Source organism: Colobus angolensis, unplaced genomic scaffold (assembly GCF_000951035.1).
Source record: "Colobus angolensis palliatus isolate OR3802 unplaced genomic scaffold, Cang.pa_1.0 Scaffold150, whole genome shotgun sequence".
NCBI lineage: Eukaryota > Metazoa > Chordata > Mammalia > Primates > Cercopithecidae > Colobus > Colobus angolensis.
In genome coordinates this window covers 2,830,833-2,844,383 of record NW_012114600.1, presented here as the reverse complement: position 1 = coordinate 2,844,383, position 13,551 = coordinate 2,830,833, and the positions used below count along the sequence as shown (strand labels likewise).

Below are 13,551 nucleotides of genomic sequence, written 5' to 3'. Positions count from 1 at the left end.
AAGATAATAAGATCAGACACCAGAAGTCCAAAACACATGAGGAAACAATCATGGGGCAAAAGTCAGCAAACACAATAAAAGCTAGATTTAGATCTCCTCGAACTTCAGGCAATAGAGCAATGCCATAAATTTTATAATATAAGTACGTTTAAAATTGTTAAAGACATAAAAGAAGTAATCAAGACCACAAGACAATAATACGAACTAAGGAAAAAGAACCAAAATATATGAAAAAGAGAACTCCCAGAAATTAAAAAGTTATTAAAATTTAAAACTTCAACAAATAAACTAAATAATGGATTAGACAAAGCTGATAAATTCATCCGTACACTGGTGGATAGGTTTGAAAAAATTATGGAAGGCACAATACTGAGAGATAAAGAGATGAAAAGTATAAAAGAAAGTGAAGAATTATAGAAAAGACAAGGGCCAACAAATATCCAGTAGGAAGTCCAGAAGGAGAGAATAAAGAGAAGTGGAAATAAGCAGTATTCAAAGGGATAAAGACTGAGTGGATTCCAAAACCGATGAAAGAGGTAACTCTTCAGATTTATTCTTCTAAAGGAGTCCCTAGCAGGATAAATAAAAATATTAATAAATTCATACCCAGGCACAATGCTTTGAAACCACATACTCCAAAGAAAAGGGAACCTTAAAAGCAATTAGAGAGAAAGAGACTTTTAAAATGAATTACAATTGAATTGAAAGCAGACTTCTGAACAGAAACCTCAGAAGCGCCCCCAAAACAATGGAATACTGCTTTCATAGTGCTTAGGGAAAACCTAGAATTCTATACCCAAGAGTCGGCCACTAATAGAACCACTCTAAGAGAGTATTAAAATATGTCCTTCAAGAAGAAAGAAATGAAACAAACAGGGGAGGAATAGAATGCAAAAAAACAAAAACAATTTTGGTATAAATAAAATGTTGCACACAACAACGTTTCTCCAGCATATTAAGTTTATGCCTCCCCCGATTATACTTCTTTTTTTTTTTTTTTTTTTTTTGAGACGGAGTCTCGCTCTGTCGCCCAGGCTGGAGTGCAGTGGCCGGATCTCAGCTCACTGCAAGCTCCGCCTCCCGGGTTTACGCCATTCTCCTGTCTCAGCCTCCCGAGTAGCTGGGACTACAGGCGCCCGCCACCTCGCCCGGCTAGCTTTTTGTATTTTTTAGTAGAGACGGGGTTTCACCGTGTTAGCTAGGATGGTCTCGATCTCCTGACCTCGTGATCCGCCCGTCTCGGCCTCCCAAAGTGCTGGGATTACAGGCTTGAGCCACCGCGCCCGGCCTATACTTCTGATCAATAGAAGTTCGTCAGCTTATCCATATGAAAAAATCAGAATTTATGAACGAGAAAACTGCAGAACATTCTCAGCCAACATATGGGGGTACCTCCCAAAAAGAGAAAGATCTTGACCCTAAGACATGTATTCCTATTGACACCTAGACTTTTACAAATTAAAAGTCTACTATTTGAATGGCAGAAAGCCTTAGCCTTCCTATTTGAACTACTCTGTCTAACAAGGACTTATCTATGGTATGATTTCCAGGATTTATTGTTAAGGGAAAAAGCAGTGGTTGGGGAATTGCTATAAAGGAAAGTTTACTTTTCATTATGTGCTCTTTGTACTTTTAAAATTTATACAATGTGTATATAATATTTATTCAAAATATTAATTAAGTATTCAATTAATTAATTTTAAAACAAAGTTAAACAACTATCTTAATAGTGACTCCATTTGGCGAGCTTCAAATAAAAAATAAGAGGCAACAGGCATCCTGGGAATTCAAAGGCACAATACAAGTTAATATACAAAAGTGATCTATTGAAAAAAATAATATTTTAAAAATAAAACTGAAGATCTTTTCCAAATTCCCAACTAATTCCACTTGGCTTTTTTCTTTTTCTTGGAGACCTGCTCTCTAACAGCTTGAAAGCTATTTTTTTCCTCTTACATTTTCTGCATGATGTGTCCTCATTTCCAGTGTTAATTAGGTAGGCCTTACAACAAAGGATCTGAAAAATTTTCCCATCATAGTTGTTATCTATTATACATGACTGATATATAGAGTGAGTTTGATTTTTTCCAATGAGCCTGAAGGACTTGGAAGAATGACTTTGAGATTTAACACTAAGAATTTTTGACTACTTTTTGAATAACACAAAGATTTATATTCTCATAAAATATTAACTTTTAACTTTTGCATTAGGACAAAAATAAAGCAATTTTAAGCAAATGTACAGAATGCAAATCACTAAATTAAACATTTTAAACCACTAAAGTACAGTAAAATTATACTTAAAACTGGTTTATGAATGAATCAAGAAAACTAGAATCCTTTATTGTTCTTAACCTTTCTCTTATAACATCTCAGGGCATCTCCAGCTAACTCAAGGATGTCAAAGAGTCTCAAACAGTTCTGTCTATAAAAGTTTATTTACAATTCAACTTAAAATTTACAAAATCATCAGATCAGGTGTCATTTATTGAGTGCTTACCAACTCCTCAACATGGTGCTATGTGCCTTACTTTATTTAATCTCCAGAACAAACCCATGAGATAGATATTACTATCATCTTTATTTTCTACATGCACAAATTAAGGCATAGACAAAAATGAAATAACATGAAAAGGGTCACATGGCTGGTTGGTAATAGAACTAGTTCTCAGGCCAATGTTTCTCTGACTTCAATTTTTGTGTTCTTGAACACTATGTTAAATTCTTCAAGGAGAACGGGGTTTGGCATAACATTAAGCAATTAAAATCTTATTTAAAACAGATTAAGGATCACCAACATAAAGAGAAGTTACGTCTTAAGTATCTAAGCCAACTCAAGCAGGGTACGGTCAAAAAGCCTTTGGTGAGAGTGCTTTTTGTTTGTTGTTTTATTTGTTCATTTTACAACAGAAAAAGAATCATTGGTATCTACACTCCTAATTCATACAAAGTTCATTAAAACACATTCATTTATCAAATGTAATTGAATCGCTTTTATCACTGGAGACAGTTTCAAGATAAGATGTGTCTAGTGAGCATGAGTGCAGATCGCTTAGGCAGACAAACAGAACCCTCCATGAGTATGTGCCCACTTTGCAAAAGCTACCCAGTGAGCTACTTTGCAGATCTTCCCTTGAAAAATTAAGATTCAGAAAACTGAATTTAATAAGACAGTACAGGACTAGAAGCAAAGCTTCCTTTATTCCCAATTGTCTTTATTACAATAAAGCATATTTAATGATTTGTGTACATGAAATTTGCATTTGTTCAGATAGAGCAGAATAAATTCAAAATAAAACTAAAAAATTCTTATTGGTAAAGCAGATGTATCTACAGTTTTTCTTTCTTTTTACATTATTTTTTATCAGATTTTCTCAGATTTTCTTCTCAATTTCTCCTCTTTTCTCACATAAAGATATATATTTTGGTAATGTCTTTCCACTGTGAGTCATATTGGTAAGAAAAGGTATGCCATGTCTGAACTGTTCTGAGAATTTTCTCTTGCTTCTGAATTTTTTCTAGTCTTCCTATGTAAAAATGATATAAATTTATACAAATTTCTGGAAAAATATGCCTTAAAAAAACAAACACTAATGAAACCAGCAGATATATTTTATGATGAAAAATATGCTAATTCAGTCATACCAGGAAATGTAATAGTTTGACATTAATAATAAATGCTAACTTTGGATAAAACTAGCAAGATAACTTTTTTCTAACAAAAATAATTTCTGTTATCTATACTATAACAGTAATAAAATAAACTTAAACAAATCAACCAACCTCAATCCACTTGAAGTTACTTTTGAAGTAAAGCAACACTCATGTAGGCCTCATGCTTCATTTTTGTCATTTTAAAACAACACATATTAAAAAGCTACAAAAACACTTAGGGATGCAACTTAAATTTATATTCATTTAACAACTCACTAAAATAATTAAAATCTCATCTCATGTTTTGATATGTGGATAACAAATCCATTATTTTGTACACAGAAAAAAAAGGATTTATCATCAAAATGTTAGATCTCTTCCTTGATACTATAGCAATTTTTTTTCAACTTTGTCATTTGTTAACAACTTTTTCCCAGTTATAAATATTTTAATTTGATTTAAGTCAGCAATTGCTTGTAGGGGACTGTCAAATCTTTTAGAGTTATGCTTTAAATCATTACTGAAAAATTTGCTTTTAGTATAATAAGACAGCTTTGCATATTAATTAGATCATCAGACTCATGTTTGCTGAGGTTTAGCAATCGTGTAATAAATACAATATGGCAGTGATAAAGCTGTAAACCTTGGCACATAGCTTTAGCTTTCTAATACACTTTACTGAGTTACCCAAGAAATTATCACCCTGCTAAATCCAAGTTAAACACCTGATGGAATATTAGGATATTTAATTAAAAATGAAGTTATGCTATACATGTGGGTGATTTTATACAGTGGCTAAAAAGGAAGTCCATGAAAAATTAATTTTGCTCAGTAAAAATCATACACATTGCTCTTTTGTGAAGTTGGTAAATGAATGCAACCTTTCCTACTCAGATACACATGATGCAGAAACAGAAATGAGGGGAGGGTGTTTCAAAAGAGACTTCAACTAAAGGAACAAGGGGTGGTAAGTGCAAGACACATTCAGATTGTCTTTCAAAAAGCAAGTAAATCCCATTATTTCATCCTCAGCGATTCCACTGTGATGGCTCAACAGATGGCCACTGGGGCTGCACAACAATTTCCTTTTTAAGCTATCAGGCCACATCCAACTCCAGCAGGCCAAATTTAGGCCATTCCTATACTTGGAAATCTTGTCAATCTGGAAGCATCCTTTAACTTTGGAGAGAAAAATTGCCACAGTTTTCACTGTTAAAGACAACAGGGTTATTTGGCAGTCGAAGGTGGCATAACAAAAGGCACAGACCTGATGAAGGATGAAGTTATGATGAATTTCTGGGACGAAGCATGGCATAAGAAAAAAGGAAAGCAGGAAGAAAGGAAGAAAGGGAAGGAGGGAAGAAGGCAGGACAGGAAAGAGAGAGAGAGGAAGACAGGAAGGGAAGCAAGGAAAGAGGAAGGAGTGAGAGAAGGGGGAAGGAAGGAAAAGAGAAACACTGGGCTAGAAATCAGAAGATCCACGTTCTAGAATGCAGATATGGATCAACAGTGAAACACCTATATAAGCTACTTCACTTCTCTGTGCCTTAATTACCATATCTGCCATATGATAGTACATAACTAGATAACTCTGAAAGCTTCAACTAACATTCAAAAAAGTCCAGCAAATATGGAAACAGCCACACCATCTTTTTCCTCATCGTTTAATTGATCACTCATGTGTGCATTTATTTATTCACCAAATATTTATGGAACAACTACTAAGGTACTGTTTTGTGATGATACAAAAGCAAATAAGATACACCCTGTGTCCTCATGAGATTCACTGCCTGGGGGTGGGAATGAAGTAAGCTGGCAGAAGGACAAGAGGATAAAGCTGGGTGGATATGCAGGGCCAAGTCCTAAAGGGCCTTATTGATCATGTTAAAAATGTGGCCTTTATCCTGAGGGCAATGGGGAACATGAAAGGTTTTCTTCAGTCTGGAGTGATATGATCAGATTTGTGCTCTGTTATTCTGTGGATACTGGACTAGCCAGAGACAACCTGAAAGTCCCCAACAACTGCAGCTCTGACCAGAATAGAAAGAAATGGACCCTGGTAAAGACATGGACTCAAAAGGATTTGAATGGATGTGAAAGAGGGTGGAAGGGAAATTGCTCCCTGATGACTGGCTTAGAAGACTTGATGGATAAGGTGGCTATTCGCTGAAATAAACTAGCAAGGAAGGAAGAAATGAAGATTCAGGTTTTGGTGGAGGACGGTAAATGGGGAGACGTGAATCATGGATGAGATAATGAGTTCAGATTGGGGTCTTTGGATTTAAAGTCCCCAAAGAAATATACTGGGATGCACTGGATAAAAGCCCGTATTTGGGAGCAGAATGACCTTTGTATCAGCTTCAAACTCTGATGCTAGGGAAAAAAAATTAAACACCCTGAACCCAGTATTTCTGCATGCAAATACAGATAATAACTGCCTTAGAAGAGAATGGTGAAGAGTAAGGTGATGCATAAAGGGTACAACACACAGGGAAGTTAGGTAACTTGCCTAAGGCAACATAACATATAAACACTACAACTAAACTTTGAGTCCACATCTGTTCTCAAAGCCCTTGGCTGCTACAGACAGCTATTTAGAATCAGTCTGGGATTGTCTTCTTACAGACTGAAGGTTCAAGGATAATGAAATAGAGATAGCTACATGTTCTCTTGGGTTATTTTTAACTCCAGTCTTAAATATTACATTGCCAATATTAATTTTATGCCGTTCTAGATTTCTACAATCTTGTGATATTTTTTCCTAGTGGAAGAATGCTGTACAGGATTGTGCATGGCCACTATTCATCCCAGATTTTCTGGGACAGCTTTTATTTCAAAATTCCACACCATTATCCTCACACCATTGAAATGTCCTAAAAAAGGAAGTATTTCTGTATCCAGCCTCTGTACCAGAAGCAGCACAAAAATATTGTATTCAGGAAGCCTTGTCACCAGAGGTGTTGATGTGCAGGAGGTCCACAGTGCACCTTGATGTATAGGGGCAAACTGGTGGAGAGCATGCCATAGAAATATGAGAAAACTATTGCAGTAGAGGTGCCTGATTTGATTTAGTATATCATATGGTAGCTACTAAAAACCTGTATTTCTAACAAGTTATCAATCTCTATAGGTGACTCTCATGCACAATAAATTTAGGGAGCTTCTGATTTAGGAAAGGATCCTCTTAAGAAAGAGTCCTACATATCAAAGATAGTCACTATACATTGTCCGTCACAGACTTGAAATCAATTAGTCACTGAAATTTGAAAAACAAGACTTAGCAGTACTTGTAGAGATTATCTAGTGATGTAAGCCCTTTTGTGAGCATCCTTCTGTGCACAGTAGCAGTTTCTATTCAGTAAAATGTTCACTTCCCAAATGGAGCAGAACATTTTCTGTCTCACATTCTGGTAAGTCAGTGTTTTCATTAAACCAGATGACTCTGCAAGTGGAATAGAGGCAGAGCATGTACTGTATCTATTGCATTGAGATTTATGAAAAGCAATATGAGATGACAACTGTGAATTGCCAGTGGCAGAAGCTTTCTTTTAGGAAGAATACCCTGACTCTCTGAGGTCATTGCTATTGGACCCCACTGAACCAAAAGCAACCAAAACCACTACGAGTATGATTTTAATTAGGACTTAATACTCAAAACATTTTTTTAAATTCCCAAGGTGTGTTTTTCATTGGACAAAGTATTTTACTTTAGTGTTATAAGTTATATGTAGACTATATATTGTTTTTAAAATAATTTTTAAAGTTTTTAATATTCATGTCCATCAGAAAGAATAAGTTCAGAATGGATCTGGATGAGAAATAATTGAGAGGTAGAAAACTTTAATTATTTTCCAGATCAATAATTATTTATGAATAATTAAGGGGCCAGATAAAAATTTATTAAAAATTCCTAATTGTGGATGCAGGTGATAGTGTGTAGGCACTGAGTTGGCCATAAGCTTGAAATCTAGGCTTTAATATAGTCATATAGATTCCAGTAAAAATGGATTTCAAATGAGTAAAATGAATTATGAAGTCATAAAATCCTGGGTAATTCCACACATGTTTCTGAAAAGTTCAATACGCATCTAGTTATAATAGCTGCAAAACCTTTTTAGAGTGACTTTGGGGAATCGCCTGGCAAAATGCCTCACTGAAACTTCCCACCTCCTCCCTCCCATCACTTCCTTATTAATAGCTCCACGCTTTGAGAACCCACTTGAAACTTGAAACATTATTTTCCTCATGGATTACTTTATGCATTAGCATAAAAATTCATTTTCTAGAAGATGAAATGATATTCTTACCCGTTTCACAGCTGGGTCCAGTGAAGCCTTGTGGGCAGGCACACACATTAGCGGCAATACAGGCTCCTCCATTCCTGCAGCCATCTTTGCAAAACGCTAAAATAATTCAGATACATGATTTTAGCATTTTAGAAGTAAGTAGTTTAATAAACTCCAAATCTAGCTTTTCATTATCCCCTTAGAGATATGAACATCAAATTATAAAAGTTATTTTAATTTTGTTTTCATGTAATATTTCCCATACATGTAAGAAACTTCAACACAACTTGTAAAACAGTACTCTTTCCAATGTTAGAGGAGTATTTCACCCTTAAAACAAAATACTCAAATTTATTTAAACAACAAACAGCAAATTTGCACAATAGGAAGTACATTAAAATTCAGATTTCTTCTCATTGTAACAATCCACCTTGAAAATAAACCTGAAAATGGCAGCTATCCTAGATGGAGCAAACCACCATCTAAAGAACGAGACCACGAAACAGGAAATGGTTGAATCCCATGGGGCTCTGACCATTTTGCACACTAGCCGAAGTGCCAACATAGTAGGAAATGCTCCATCCTTGAAAAATTTGTAAGCGGGTCCTGGTAATGAATTAACCAATAATAAGAAAAATTCATTAGAGTGGTCTTCAGGGAGACTCTTAAATTCCTCTGCTAAGGATAGGTCAGAATCAGGATCAAGGGCAAAGACACTGTATAACCTGTTTCATTAGAGTGGTTCTGGGAATGAGGAAAGTTGTTCTGTGAGCAGGAAGCCAAACCATTGCAAGGGAGCCAAGGTCTGTACCATTGTGAGGGTGATCTCTTGAAATGTGCTGTGTTCAAAGAAGTGCAGAAAAGAAGGAGAAGAGCAGCAAGACAAGTGAGCACAACAAGAGACGAAGAGAAAAACAAGACGGTTGGGACTGAGCCCCCTTTAGAAGCTTTTATTTCCACTTTGGCTTATTCTTTGGCTCTGTAAGGCTCAGCAGCTGCTTCCTCAGTCTGACAAAGTCTGTAATGAGTGAATTAGACCAGCTTGTTCCAGGCATTAAGGCAAAAGTTTTTTCTACAGTTTTCTGGCATGTGCTTCCTCTAGTTAGGTAGAATATACTTTCTCAGAGTAATAAAATGTAGAAATCTGAAATTCTAGTGATGAGTTAAAGAAATGGACCCAAAGAGTCCATTTGGTTTCTTTGGTTTAAACCTCATAAATGATAAAGAATGTATCTGCCAGACCACGTTCATATGTTCACCAGAGTAATTTGCAAGGTTGCAGCATGTTGATACCACACAGAACTCATGTTGATCAACTACATGTTGATACCGCACAGAACTCAATGATTCAGCTCCTACATTTGAACTACTTATCTCTCAGATTTTTCCCATTCCCAGCATGGGAATTCCCAATAATTGGGAATTCCCAACATTCCCAAAGATATATACAGGAACCAAACAGTCTTTATTCGGGCAACCTGTAGTCCTAACTTCCAGAAGGAATTTATAAATCCTTGAAAGTTCTCCTTCTTTCAAATACAAGAATTGTCTGTCTGCATATGTTCATAACTTTCAGAGTTCTTTATTTTATGAACTTTATTCTTCATACTAAATAGGAATTAGAATCAAGCAGAAATAAGAGGAAAGCTTTAGGGCTCCTAGATTAAAACTTAAGCCTAAGCAAACTCTCAGAACATTCAGATGATTTGGAGAAAGTCCTAAGGACTTAGTTATATTGTATCCACTCATGCATTGGAAATACATTTCAAGATCCACAGTGGATCCCTGAAACCTCAGAGAGCACAGAAATCTATTTTTAGATTATATGTGTATATGTATATATCTACATATAATCTAAATACACATACATACATATACATATGTATACATACACACTTTGTATATACATATATACGTATATATACAAAGTGTGTATATATGTGTGTGTATATGTGTACATATGTGTATATATGTATATACATATATATATAATGTAGTTTTCCTATACAGACATATTATGATAAAGTTTAAAGTGTAAGTTATGCATAGTAAGAAATTAACAATAGTAATTTATAATGAAATAGGTCAATTATAACAATATGCCAACATCACTACTGTTGCACTTTGGGGCCATTAACAGTAAAATAAAAATTACTTGTTTTTGTTTTACCCATTTTGAGTTAGTTTTTGTACATGGTGTTTGTTTTTTGTTTTGTTTTGTTTTTTGTTTGTTTTTTGGTGGAGATGTTGCCCAAGGTGGTCTCAAACTCTAGACTCAAGCAATCCACCTGCCTTGGCCCCCCGAAGTGCTGGGGTTACAGGTGTGAGCCACCAAGCCCAGCGAAAATAAGGTTTAGTGAATACAACCATTGTGATACCTCAGCAGTGTATTTGATAATCGGGAAGGCTACTAAATGACTAATGGTGGCTTGTTGTAGACAGCATGGACACACTGGACAAAGGGATGATTCACATCCCAGGCGGGATGAGGTTGGACAGTGAGAGATCTCATGCTACTCAGAACGGTGCACAATTTTAAACTTAAGAATTGTTTATTTCTAGAATTTTTGATTTAACATTTTCAGACTGCAGTTGACCACGGGTAACTAAAACCATCAAAAGCAAAACTGTGGATGAGAGGGAACTACTGTACTATACATTCTAAAAGTCTAGCTTTTCTCAGGATTTGTTTAGTCTTTCCAAGCAAATTTTTGTGGGATTTGGACCCCCAAATAAGTAGGCCTTCTTCAAAACGACCTACACTAATGATTTCCATGGAGTTTTGAAAATCAGGGTAATCCTCTGGCCCATCCATCTCTGGGTACAGTGTATTTTTGTAGACCAGGCCTTAAGACCCATCCTCATAAGACACTGCATTAACTACTATTCCTTGTTCTTTCCTACCTCACACAGACACGGTACCATAGCAAACTGATTTTAGTGAACTCTGAGATGAAGGACACAGTATATTTGAGAAATCAGCAGTTTTGAAGCTTAAAATGCCTAAATTGGATAAATCATATGACATAAGGGATGTAAACGTTATACTATGGGAGTTTATAGAGTTTCCAAAAAGGTCTTCTATTTCCCTTAGGAGGTAGGAGGGAAAGAGGACAGTGGGGGAAAAGGTGAGTTAAGGATTGTGGTGAACTACAGTTGTATTGTCCACTGATGGAAACAGAAATCTGATTTCAACGGGATATTTAAAAGAATGATCAATCGGCATTAACAAACAAGCTAAAATAGGAAACTATAACATGTAGAGAATCAATATTCATGGTTAATTAATCTTCCACAGTAGCGTCTGACAGCTCACAAGAGAGGGGGAAAAAAGAAAGCTGTCCTACTGACTCAAAATGGAGGTGATTCACATGGTAGCATAACAAATAGGTTGACAACACTGTCAGAAAAATAGCTATGATGATATATGCGTGTTTCGTCTCAAAAAGAAACATCTGAAGCTGGGAGAGTGCTAAACTGAATGAAAAGGAAGGTTCAACGAAATTAAAGATCAAAAGGTGTAGAAAGAACAGACTGAGCAAGCTGGAAGAAGAGGGATTAGACAATAGCATGTTGAAATTTAAGATTTCCAAGATGGAGCAGTTCTCCACAAAAATGCCCAGGATGAAAAACACTGTGGCTAAGGTCAAGGAACATTAGGTCAAAGGAGCTGAATGATTTGGTCACTTAAACACTGAAGTAACCCAGGAGGATGTCAAGACCTGCGGGAAAGACTATGAGCCACACACCAAAGCTTTTGATGTCTCTAGGAAGTACCTGGAATGTACATAACAGTAATGATAACGTGTAGAGGAAGGTAGAGAGGGATTGCATTGCACATAATGGAAGAGGCATTGGCATTTCAACCTTTTACCTTTGCATGTTGTTCCATTCCCTGTATAGCCCGGCTTGCAAACACAGTTGTGTCCTCCAACAGTGTTGAAGCATAAAGCATTTTCATCACAGTTGTGCTGATTTGTGATGCACTCATCATGTTCTGAAATGAGGAATACAATTTTCTTACTCACAGTTGTATTTCCAAAGACAGTATATTTTAAACTACACCTTCAATCTTGGTTATTGCATGGTAAATTCTTTCAACCACAGACATAACAAATTATAAATTACAGAAGAGCTCAGATTTTGAAGTATTATATACTCCTCTTGATGTACATATAAGTTCACACATTCACAAACAATGAATGCAAAATAATTTGGACAAAAGGCCTACCAACGATTGCAAGAAATAGAGAGGGGAGGCAAAGATGAGGATTAATTCTAGAAGTAGATTCCAAAGTCAGCTGTATACAGTTAATATTTGGGGAGGTACTCTCATGAAATAAATCTGTCACCTAACTCATCCCTGTAGCATGTGAACGATGACAGGGAGGATGTGAAATTGTATTGCTTTGTGAGTCATGACCTGTAGGATAATAAAGCTGAAGTTCTAGGAGTTAGGTGCCTGCCGTTAACACCTGCAGCCACATTTCCAAGCCTAAAGATATTTATGCAAACTGTCTGGGGAACCTTTGATTTCTTTAGTAAGTTCCCTCACTCTGCAAAGAAAGCATCACAAATCTATTAAAAGACAAACTTGCTTTTGTAATATGTGCAAATACAAACTTTAGAATATGTAATCAATATAGTATCTGCTCTAACTGCTTATAACTTGAAACTCTGGAAAGCATTGAATTATTTGATCCTTACAGCACCCTGTGGGAGACGCAGAACCATTATCATTGTAACCATTTTCAAGGTGACTCGATGGTGGCTCAGAGTGTTTAAGTATCCTGCCCAAGTTCACAGGAAGATCAAGTAACTTCAGAATTCTAGCTCAGCATTCAGCAAAGATATAAATGTAAGGAATAAATACAGTGAACATGAGAAAACAAACAAATCTAACATCAAAATAAAGATGAGGAGGAAATGAAATATGTAAGAAAATGCACACAAATTAGTTCAACCACCTAAAATCCCTACAGTGGCACTACTTCGTACTCAGTCTTTTACATAAATATTATTTAGGCCTAAAACAAAATACATATTTTAATAAATTACATTGATTGAGCCATTAATTTCACATGATATAAATCATGAAAACAATGAAAGATTTGATTTTACTTTAGAACTCTGTATTCCAGACATTATAATGGTAACATATCTGTAACTTGTCTTTGGCATAATAGATGTGTAACTTGTAATACATCTGTAAATTGTCTTTGGCATATACAGTTAAGATCAGACCAAAATCACTTACTTCAAATACTAAAATAAAATGCCCTTCATTTTCTTTTTTAAAAATAAAAAATAACATTTTGCTATGGTATTTTATGTCTCATTCTACATAAGCACAAAGTTATGATAGCTTTAATTATAACCCTTTAATTACATTCATAGAGATTATTCCCAATAATCCTTTAGAGGAAAGAGAGATTTTAATCACCAAGGTTCCAGAACTGCACAAATGGATATATTTTTTTCCAAATTCCTGACTGAATAACCAAAAATTTTACAAAATTCCACCCTTATTGTCTAGTATCACAGAACATTTCAGAATTTTTATAAATTCATGCTTACTACTGGTAGCTTAGAAAAGAGCTGGATTACACAT

The 13,551-nt window shown here is 35.5% G+C and overlaps 1 protein-coding gene across 3 annotated transcripts in view; it reads right to left on the bottom strand.

Moving 5' to 3' along the window:
- NELL2 (NEL-like 2 (chicken)) overlaps positions 1-13,551 on the bottom strand; it is a 436,529-nt gene that overhangs the window by 105,215 nt on the left and 317,763 nt on the right. For all 3 annotated transcript variants that reach the window (XM_011936068.1, XM_011936067.1, XM_011936069.1), the window contains 2 exons: positions 11,815-11,937; positions 7,962-8,057 (listed from right to left, as the gene is read on the bottom strand). In XM_011936068.1, the coding sequence (XP_011791458.1) occupies positions 7,962-8,057; positions 11,815-11,937 (219 nt within the window). The remainder of the gene's footprint in view (positions 1-7,961; positions 8,058-11,814; positions 11,938-13,551) is intronic.